The 11,377-nt window shown below is 44.1% G+C and overlaps 1 protein-coding gene across 1 annotated transcript in view; it reads left to right on the top strand.

Moving 5' to 3' along the window:
* Positions 1-241: 241 nt before the first annotated feature.
* The window catches only part of LOC120061258 (rho guanine nucleotide exchange factor 10-like protein), a 29,225-nt gene continuing 18,089 nt past the window's right edge, over positions 242-11,377 (top strand). Inside the window, exons 1-7 of the mRNA XM_039010942.1 lie at positions 242-610; positions 3,456-3,519; positions 7,127-7,414; positions 7,584-7,611; positions 8,260-8,324; positions 10,586-10,885; positions 10,982-11,121. Coding sequence (XP_038866870.1) covers positions 3,483-3,519; positions 7,127-7,414; positions 7,584-7,611; positions 8,260-8,324; positions 10,586-10,885; positions 10,982-11,121 — 858 coding nt within the window. The 5' untranslated portion in view covers positions 242-610; positions 3,456-3,482. The remainder of the gene's footprint in view (positions 611-3,455; positions 3,520-7,126; positions 7,415-7,583; positions 7,612-8,259; positions 8,325-10,585; positions 10,886-10,981; positions 11,122-11,377) is intronic.

Here is an 11,377-nt window from a genome sequence, read left to right as displayed (position 1 = left end):
GAGGGTTGTAGATGTCCTCTGTACAGTCTACTCTCACACAGCAGGGTTAGTCCTGAGCTTCTGGCTGTAACCAAACAAAGGCTGTCACTAGTTGCTGCCCCTACACTAGGATCAGGAAACTCTCCTCTCTCTATGCTTTAGCGCTCAACCTCCCTCCCTTTTCCTCCCTCTTCTCCCGCAGTGCGTTAACCGGCACATCCCTACACTAGAAGCATAAATGCGCTCAACACCCCACCAGCCAATCAAGAGCCGGTTAACGCACTGCGGGGAGAGAGGGAGTGAGAGCACTAAGCATACAGAGAGGAGTTTCCTGATCCTAGTGTGGGAGCAGCAACTAGTGACAGCCTTTGTTTGGTAAGAGCCAGAAGCTCAGGGCTAACCCTGTTGTGTGAGAGTGGACCGTACAGAGGACATCTACAACCCTCCCTTGATTTATCTTCAAGGGAAGGGGCTTGGTCATCAAGTCAAGTGAGGCTATTAGGGATGGTGCAGACTCGACAAACTAGCTTCGTTGTTAACACTTGGGGGTGTGCAGAGGAGAGTCCTTGGGATTAGGGGCTGGAGGAAGGCTTTCGGCTGGCTGGTGGCTATCTTTACAGAGAACAAGGAGGTGAGATCTCATTGTCTTTGGCTGTCCATTACACTCCGTTTCTCTGCATCATCATATTGCAACAAAGCCTGGACCCCACTATGGAGGATGGGGAGGTGTGTGTGTTGGGGGGTGACCTCCAGATTTCAGGAGAGTGACCTGGTGCACTTGATAAACTTACAGTGCAACCCATTTTGAGGAGAAGTGCATTCTGAAAGATTGTAGATAACAAATTCTGCAATACTGCACAGGGTTTTTAAATGCCTGAGGTTGACTCCTTTTGACTGCTCGAGAGAGAGAGGTGTAAGTATCTTCTAAAATATCCAGTGGTTTTACCTAGGGAGATAAGTCTAGGTGTAATGATATATAGTACAACAGTTTCATATATTATTTTTGTCTTTGGATGGGATGACATGGTAAACTTTAGTTTGCAGCACCTGCTATAAGAACAGCTATTACCTTTATTGATGCATGTGGTCTGTCACATGCTCTCGTAAAGTGTGGGAAATGTCATGTGTGGGCATATTTTGTTGCAATGTTATGGGGTGCATTTTGAAATGTAATACTCAATTGCTGGTCATAAAATGATGCAGATTCATTTTCATTCCCACAGTATTGTCTGACTCTTATGTTTGATCAAGCAGAACTGACTATTGCATAGTAGTCCAATCTCTTGTCCCTGACTAAATACATTAACCACCCTTATTACTTTAAATACCAACACAACTAATCTACTAGTTGAATATAGTTATAGATATCAATATTAAGTGACACATGTATGCACTGTTAAAACTTCACTGTTGCTGCTGCAACACATGTTGTCAGTAGTTTTTACATGCTTTCTTGCTGCAGTGGGGCAGTGATGTTTGCGACATACATCCCCGAAACCTGGGATAGAGGTTTCGATTGAGTAATGTCCTTGGTGTGGGAGTATGGAGTCAGTCACTGACTGGGGTTCCCTTCAGCCAAACAATCCATGCGCTGTTCTCTGTTCTCAGACTGACTGTAGATCAGAGGTTTCTCTCCGCTGGGGTCTATTCATAAGGCCGCTCCATCTATGGGCGTCCTTCTCCCCATAGCCTTGTGAATTATTCATCAAAGTTGCATCCCAAATGGCACCCTATTATCTATATAGTGCACTACTTTTGACCATAGCCCTGTGGGCCTATGGTCTCTGGTCAAAAGTAGTGCACTATATAGGGAATGGTATTCCATTTGGGACACAGGCCAGGAATGACCCTCCCTGGAGTGTGAGAGCTAGAAGTTCAATACGCCCCCTCAAACAGCACGCTGCTACCACCTTCATTTATCAGAGTGTTTGCATTCAGCTACAGCCACTATTTTTTTTGATAATCGTTCTTTGAATGAAGCCCTTTGACCACAGTGTAGGTGTGTCTTTAGAATTAAAAGGTCCACCGAGTTGGAAGCCATTTTGATTTGTTAATCATTAATGAGGAGCATTTATGATCTTTCATGCCTGAGATGATAGTCATCCTGTGTTATGATGTGTTTATAGTTTCTGCCTGCCTTGCCCAGATCACGGTTGAGTGAAGTCAGTCTGTACTGCATGTCTGGATCTGCCACACACATCTGAAGAATGTAACACACGCAGGTAGCCAATGGCAGAACAGTCAACTGTGAGCATGCAAGGAACTGTCGCAAGGTGTACGTGTGTGTTTGTACTGTACATATACACTCACCGGACAGTTTATTAGGTACATCCGCCCATTCACGAAAGTGGATCACTCCTACAGACGTGGCTTGTTATATAAAGCAGGCAGACGGGCATCAAGGCATTCAGTTACTGTTCGATTGAATGTTAGAATGGGCAAAACGAGTGACCTTAGCGACTTTGAGTCTGGTATGATTGCCGGATCCAGTATCTCAGAAATGGAAGCCCTCCTGGGCTTTTCACGCACGACAGTGTCTAGGGAATGGTGCTACAAACAAAAAACATACAGTCAGCAGCAGTCCTGTGGGCGAAAACAGTTTGTTGATGAGAGAGGTCGAAGGAGAATGGCAAAAATCGTGCAAGCTAACAGGTGGGCCACAAACAGACAAATAACAGAGCAGTACAACAGTGGTGTGCAGAACGGCATCTCGGAACGCACAACTCGTCGGTCCTTGTCACGGTTGGACTATTGCAGCAGACGACCACACCTATCAGATAAAACCTAGAAGTTGCGGCTCTAGTGGGCACGCGATCAACAACACTGGACAACTGAAGAGTGGAAAAACATTGCCTGGAACATGACAGCAAGTTCAGTTTACTTGAGTGGTCTGCACAGTCCCCAGACCTCAACCCAATAGAGCATCTTCGCAGCATGAATGTACCGCCGTCCAATCTGCAGCATCTGCGTGATGCCATCACGTCAGTATGGACCACCATCCCTGTGGAATTTTTCCAATACCTTGTAGAATGCCCCGAAGAATTCAGGCTGTTCTGGAGGAAAAGGGCGCTCCGACCCGGTACTAGATGGGTGTACCTAATAAACTGTCTGGTCAGTTTAGTCTCCACATAGGCTGTCTTCCTAAGTGTAGGTTTGAGGTTGAGAGAGGTGAAGTGTCAACTATTACAGACCATGTGAGTGAGTTGTTAAGAGTTTCGTCACCATGAAATCCAGCAATATACTATGTTACCATAAGTCAGTGATGTAACATTTATGGATATTTGTAAGAAAAACTAACTTTTATGCTGAGACTTTCAAAAAGGTCATTATGAAACGGCCCCAAAAATCCAATGGACCCAAAAGTCCAATGGCCTAAAAAAATCTATATTGGAGCAAATCTGATATTGACATTTTGTCACATCGTATCAGGTTAAAGAATGTTCTCAGTGATTCATTGGGTTGGTTTGTTTTTACAGAGGCTAATGTGACCACAGAGAACACCAATGGCTTCTCTACCCCCCCCAACCCCTCCAACCTCAGGTGAGTTTCTACTTTCGTCAGTATCAGTATGTGCTGTAGATTTCTGCCTTACAAAGAGGAGATTTAGGTAAAATCTTATTAAAACACAGTCATAAATAAAACAAGAGTTATGGGGACTATTCTGTAACAACTCCCCATTTATATACAATTACAAAGCAATTAGTACTATGTAACAGAGGCAGGTGATAGGTGGTTCAGGTTGTAGTAATGTACATACTGTATGTCCATGTGTGATAAAGGATTTGTGAATCTATTTGGGCTTCCTCAAGCCGAAGTTCCATCTGAGAAGCATTCCTTACAAACCCTATTTGGTAACAATGTGGAGACAAACATTGACTTGTGAGTTTTACCATTAAATTAGGTCAGCAGCCACACAGTGACATAGCAGTGGCAGCAGCAGTATTAGTGTTACGTGCTACCTGAGGAATCTGTACACTCAAACATAAACAAGGAACCTGTCCCAGACAAGCAGAGAGTGCAGTGCTGTTATTGACTTCACTGAGATAACATCCTGGCAGCTAACAGGCTCCAGGCTACAGTCTGGAGCTACTTAATCCCTTCAGGGCTAGGGGAAAAGGTGAGAGCTCCCGGCATGGGGCCTTAGCCTACTGACCATATGCTGCGTCAGAAGGACTCCTGCTGCCACCCGGGCCATATGTCTCATGCCTTATACCCTCCACACGAATGCCTATTCTCAGCAGGTGGATATGGGCAGTTAACATGCACTAGCCAGAGCAATGTTAGGCCCTGACATGACATGCTTCTCTTTTAGGTAGGTTCATTGCTCCTATATTTTTTTGTGGCATGAAAGAGGATGGCCGTCAACTTAGCATCAATGTACCTGTTCAAGTTGAATAATTCTTTCGACACGGTAAGGTTTAATGGAGCAGAATAACAGTGCGTGGCGTGTCAGTTAGCCACTGTCATCTACAGGGCCAAGAGTCCTGGGATTTATATGTCTAAGTTGATTGATCCCAGGCAAGTCAGCAAGGTGACGTTATTCCTGTTTGATTCTGACTGTCAGGCAGATCCAGGCATAGGCTACCCTCCATAAGTTAAGGTTTAGTCCTGCCCAGCGACTGTTTTCCTTATTAGACTTGGCACCACTATGACCTATAATCCGCTAGACCTATAGCGGCTAGACAAGTGGTACTCGAATACTATTTGAAACATGACCCGCCAAGCCGCACTGCTTCTTGACACAATGCTCGCTTAACCCGGAAGCCAGCCGCAACAATGTGTCGGAGGAAACACCGTACACCTGGCGACCATGTCAGCATGCATTGCGCCAGGCCCGCCACAAGAGTTGCTAGAGCGCGATAGGACAAGGACAACCTCGAAATAACACTCTGAATTTGAGGTAGGATGGAACTTTTGGCTCACATCATGACATCCCAATGTGATCTGATTATAATAGACCAATTACTTTTTCGTCTGCGTAAGGGGGTGGGCTCTAAGCAATCCTTTCAGCCAGTCAGGGCTGTGTAAATATCTTCAAATTTGTTTCATTACACCCACACGATCAGACTGACCATTTCAAGGACTGAACGAGGCTCAGGGAAATTATGGAAATATATTTTGGAGTTATTTTCATTAAACACATGATTTAAAAATAAAATTACAAAGACTGCCGGGAGGCTTAAGAAGTAAAATGTTTTTGGTGTTTATTTTTGGTCGGGACCCACGGTCCATTTTGACCCTGTTCTGGGTCTGGATGCAAACTGCAGTGGCGCAGTCTGCCTATTGAGTATGGCTGGACTAGACCATTGTGTTTAATGTAATAGTCACCTACCCTGTTCCTGGAGAGCTACGGTACCAGGTGTACAGGCTTTTGTTCCATCCCAGCATTAAAATATAACACAGTATATAAATCTCCTACAGTACGTTTACAGTGCATTCGGAAAGTATTCAGACCGTTTCCTCTTTTCCATATTTTGTTATGTTACAGCCTTATTCTTAAATGGATTAAATATTTTTTTTGTCATCAATCTACAGACAATACTTCATAATGACAAAGTAAAAACAGGTTTTAGAAATTTTGGCAAATTTATTACAAATAAACTGAAATACCTTATTTACATAAGTATTCAGACCCTTTGCTATGAGACTCAAAATTGAACTCAGGTGCATCCTGTTTCCATTGATCATCCTTGAGATGTTTCTACAACTTGATTGGAGTCCACCTGTGGTAAATTCAACTGATTGGACATGATTTGGAAAGGCACACACCTGTCTACACAGGTGACGGTGCATGTCCGAGCAAAAACCAAGCCGAGAGGTCAAAGAAATTGTCCGTAGAGCTCCAAGACAGGATTGTGTCGAGTCACAAATCTGGGGAAGGGTACCAAAACATTTATGCAGCATTGAAGGTCTCCAAGAATACAGTGGCCTCCATCATACTTAAAATGAAGAAGTTTGGAACCACCAATTCTCTTCCTAGAGCTGGCCGCCCGGCCAAACTGAGCAATCGTTGGAGAAGGGACTTGGTCGGGGAGGTGACCAAGAACCTGATGGTCACTTTGACAGAGCTCCAGAGTTCCTCTGTGAAGATGGGAGAACCTTCCAGAAGGACAATCATCTCTGCAGCACTCCACCAACGAGGCCTTTATGGTATTTGGCCACTCCTCAGTGAAAGGCAGATGACAGCCCGCTTGGAGTTTGCACCTAAAGGACTCTCAGACCATGAGAAACAGAGATCCTTGATGACAACCTGTTCCAGAGCGCTAAGGAACTCGGACTGGGGCGAAGGTTCACCTTCCAACAGGATTGCTTAGTTTGCCGGGTGGCCAGCTGTATGAAGAGTCTTGGTGGTTCCAAACTTCTTTCATTTAATAATGAAGGAGGCCACTGTGTTCTTGGGGACTTTTAATGCTGCAGACATTTTTTTGGTACCCTCCCCAGATCTGTGCCTCGACACAATCCTGTCTCGGAGCTCTATGGACAATTCCTTCGATCTCTCGGCTTGGTTTTGTCTCTGACATGCACTGTCAGCTGTTGGACCTTATATAGACAGATGTTTGCCTTTCCAAATCCTGTCCAATCAATTGAATTTACCACAGGTGTACTCTAATCAAGTTGTAGAAACATCTCAAGGATGATCAATGTAAACAGGATGCACCTGAGCTCAATTTCGAGTCTCATAGCAAAGAGTCTGAATACTTATGTAAGTAAGGTATTTCTGTTTTTCATTTGTAATATATTTGCAAAAATGTCTAAATACCTGTTTTCACTTTGTCGTTATGGGGTATTGTGTGTAGATTGATGATGTTTTATTTATTTAATTTATCTTAGTGTAAGGCTGTAACGTAACAAAATGTGGAAAAAGTTAAGGGGTCTGAATACTTTCCGAATGCACTCTACACTGTAAATGCTGTTGCAGACCTCAATCTTCCCAATACTTTGCCTTAGTGTGAGAATACCTCATTTAGACCTACAGTATTTGTTGAGAGAAATGGCTGATCAGTAATAGTACACTGACAACATATGAGATCACTGCAGTGTTTTGGAAATAATGTGTTGTCTCCGGTATGATTTAAGATGCATTGTATAATTGTAATTTGTAACAGCACGTCTCATTTTGTTTAACTTTCTCCCCTCATGTTTCCAGTGCCTATGTCCAACAGGGCCTCTAAGATGGAGGATGATGAGGAAGAGGAAGGTATGAAGTTTGACTTTGACAACAGTGACGAAGAGTGCAATACGACACCAGCAAACTCTGTCTCTGCCATGGCCAAGGGCTTTGAAGCCACTGTGATGGCGGGGCTTGCATCAAAAAGGAACACAATGGTCCCTAGTTCTGCCCAAGACCCAACAGTAAAGCCAAGGCTCAATGGATGGCCGTCTGCTGGAAAGGAGGACCAGAGCATGCACTCACTCCCTCATTCCAATAGCTCAGGTGAGTCTGTCGCAGCATGGTCATGGTCCCATTGGATCTCATTCATAATTGCTTGGGTGAGCTCTGCCATGCTATCATAGATAAGCTTGTAGAATGAGACTGCTATTGACTGCATTGTTTTTATCTAGGTAATAACTTAGTCTAAACGTGTATGTTTTGTTTTCCACAGAGATGGCTGGAAGAAGGTCTCCTGAGGGGTAGGATATTTACCTTTTTATATCTATAATGACTTATGATTTAAACTGTATAGACGAAACCCATTCATATATTTATTCAAACACCTTATCTGTAATATCATCACAATTTCTTCCCAAACTTTGTTTCAATTGGGTAAGAGCAGAAGTTAAACAGTAGCAGATGTTCTCATAAGTTACTAGAGATCATTAACTCTGAGGAGAATATAGTCACTTTTACTGCTCAATGTCACAAACACTATTGATCAACTTAGCTATACAATGTTATACAGTACAACACAATGTCCACTGTATTGGGGCTCCCGAGTGGCGCAGCGGTTTAAGGCACTGCATCTCAGTGCTACAGACGTCACTACAGACCCTGGTTCGATTTCAGGCTGTATCACAACCGGCCTTGATTTGGAGTCCCATAGGGCGGCACACAATATGCCCAGCGTCGTCTGTGTCAGGGTTTGGCCAGGGTAGGCCGTCATTGTAAATAAGAATTTGTTCTTAACTGACTTGCCTTGTAAAATTAAAATAAATGAATACATTAATTGTCGTCTGTGACATCAATTACTGCTCAAATGACATCTCCCCTTAATTAACCACCCATGGCAGCAGTGTCACTCCCAGATGTTTTGATGCCCATATTTGTTGTCAATGTTTCAGCCGCTCTGAGCTGGGAGTGTCAGGAGACACAGAGGGCTCTGGGAGAAGAAATGGCATTTATGAAGGTAAGGGACACTCTTGAACGCTTTGTTCAAATTGTAGGCCCAAGGCAGTACATGTACTGTATAATATGATTACACTCAGAAGTAATATCTGACTTTTCCTTGTTGTTTTATAGTCTATTGAGACAACTTTCCCTGGTAATTTGACTTTGAGTGCTACAATGCCATAAGCCAGTACACATTGTAATGTTCGCCCCATATCTAGCCTTATCTCTGTCAATGCCATCTCCAGCAGGATCTATGAATGAGTGCTACTACACCCCTATCTTAAAGGCTGACCACATAGACACTCAGACAGGTCTGTGACCCTCTTTCAGCAGGGCTGTGGTGTCACACATTGTGCGCTTCCCTACTTTTAGAATCATACTGAGTCACAAGTAGCACGATCACTGTACTTGTACACAGCCAATCTGTAAATAGCACACCCAACTACCTCATCCCCATATTATTACTTACCCTCTTGCTCTTTTGCACCCCAGTATCTCTACTTGCACATCTATCACTCCAGAGTTAATGCTAAATTGTAATTATTTTGTCTCTATGGCCTATTTATTGCCTACCTCCCTACTCTTTTACATTTGCACACACTGTACATAGATTTTTCTATTGTGTTATTGACTGTACGTTTGTTTATGTGTAACTCTGTGTTGTTTTTGTCGCACTGCTTTGCTTTATCTTGGCCAGGTCGCAGCTGTAAATGAGAACTTGTTCTCAGCTGGCCTACCTGGTTAAATAAAGGTGAAACAAAAAATAAAAATGTGACATCAGCACTGCATGGGGCACCAGCCCAGAATCATACTTAACCAATCAGATCCTTATCCATCCAATGGAAATGGATGGCTTATCAATCAATTGCAGACAAATCAAGGCTGTATTAATCAAGTACAGAGTAATCATTGCTCTAAAACAGAGACATCTATTTGAGTATAATAGTACATGATGGGCTACAAATCCCTGCATAGGCAGTCTCTCTTTCTCATAGACAGAGTCTCTCTCTCTGCTTTGTGTGTGCGTACGCATGTTTATGAGAGATCTCAGTTGCATGTGTGATTTCTCCCATGCGTGTGTGTGTGTGTGTGTGTGTGTGTGTGTGTGTGTGTGTGTGTGTGTGTGTGTGTGTGTGTGTGTGTGTGTGTGTGTGTGTGTGTGTGTGTGTGTGTGTGTGTGTGTGTGTGTGTGTGTGTATATATATGAGATATCCGGGTTCCACATATGTGTGATCTCAGTGGTGTGTGTCCTCACAGCAGTGTGTGCATTATTTGTTCAGTTCAGGCACCGTATGGAGCCACCTCAGCCAAGGAGTGGTTCAGTGTGGTCTCAGAGCTTACTCTGCGACTGCATAAAGGTATATTAAACACCAGACTAGTCTAGTTTAGCCACCCTGTACGTGACCCACAGTCTAAGCTCCTCTAGTTCGTCTTTCTTGGTCATGCTTTTTATTTCTTAGATATCCCTAGTTATACAGGTAAGTGTGGGTTAAAGTTAGCAGAAAATAGACATTGCATTGTGCAAACCTCATTATTGGATATTAAACATATTACACCCCTTGGCAAACTGAATACTCCCTAATATAAATACAAAACATGTGCTGTAGAGCTAGATATACAACTGGACTTCTTACAGGGGCCAGAGATCTGTCACTTTACATTTCAGCCACCTTCACCTCTGTAATGGGAGGGTATTTATTGACCAGGACATGAATCTTATTCTTCATCGATAGGGCATACTTTTCCACACGGAAACAGGCTTTCTCTCAACGCTGAGAGGGCCATAGCTAATTCGCCCCACACTAGTCAGGCTCGTAGGGATGGTTGAGATTTTCAGAGACTCCTGTCTCTAATGCTCTTGGTGCCGGGCAGAAATGCATGTGCGATACAGCTGCCTTCGGTCACCCTGCAGATTCCTGCCAGCATAAATACTTTCCCTCAGACGCCTCGCTTTGGTATGTGACGTCCTCAATGATGATGATGTGCCATGATTGCATACTCTGCAGAAAGTGGCCCACGATACCCATTGCAGAGGAAAATCCAGTGGGATTGTACACCAGATTGACTTGCCTCTGCTCTGTCTCTTCTAGTAACCTTGCTTTGGTAATCTTGTAGTAACCTTGAACGTAGTCTATTGGCCTACTACCCACCATTTTAGTCTGGTTACTTTGCTATTTACTATGTTTACGGCAAAATAAACATGGGAGTGGTAGTAGTGCCCAATTGAGCCTTTTAACCAATTATCTAAGGTTGGAATGGTGCACTTCTCTCTTCCAGGGAAACCTCCCCCTATTCTTGATGTAGGAGGTCCAGGTGATGCAGCAAGTCCTGAAAATGAAAATGTGTCTAGTCCGGAGGGCCTGCAAAGTCCAGATGGTCTGGCCTGCACAGACAGCCCACCCAGCCCCACCAGTCCCGATAACGTCATGATCGATCCGTCCCTCCGCCATGACATGACCAACTCGACCAGCCCTGATGACATCATCATGACTAGTCCAGAGGCCATCTTTAGGGCCAGTCGTCCAGAGGTCATCTATGATGACGTGCCCTGTGAGCGCCTCCTCTCTCCTCTGGAAGGTGGGGACTCTGATACAGTGGTGTGTGTGTGTGTGTGTTTGTGCATGCATGCATGTTTGTGTGTGTGTGTGATTAATGTCTCCCCTGTTGTGTCAGATGACATCTACGAGGACGTCCAGAGGCCAGAAAGCCATCATGGCACCAACAACGGTTGGAGCGACAGTGAGTTTGAGAGCTATGATGAGCAGTCAGACAGCGAGACCAAAATACCCACTGTTGCCCGAAGCAGTAGTAAGGTAAGCCTCCTGTCTTGTATACTCCACTCTGCTGCTTTTGCAATGTCTATATTATGTGTTGTATTTGTTGCTCAGACCTTGTTGCTCAATACTTGCTACAATTATGTGGAAGGACCACCAGAGGGCAGGCTGGGCTCACGGATAGTAATGACACCCAAGGATGTCTGTTGAATCAAAGTAGGCATTGTGTCTGATGCTATGTCTTTTCCACAAGATGTCAGTACTATGTCGGCTCGCATACATTGAGCTCCAAAAG

The sequence above is a fragment of the Salvelinus namaycush genome, chromosome 16, assembly GCF_016432855.1.
Source record: "Salvelinus namaycush isolate Seneca chromosome 16, SaNama_1.0, whole genome shotgun sequence".
Taxonomy (NCBI): domain Eukaryota; kingdom Metazoa; phylum Chordata; class Actinopteri; order Salmoniformes; family Salmonidae; genus Salvelinus; species Salvelinus namaycush.
The sequence above is the reverse complement of the archived record's forward strand: the minus strand, read 5'-3'. Positions and strand labels throughout refer to the sequence as shown.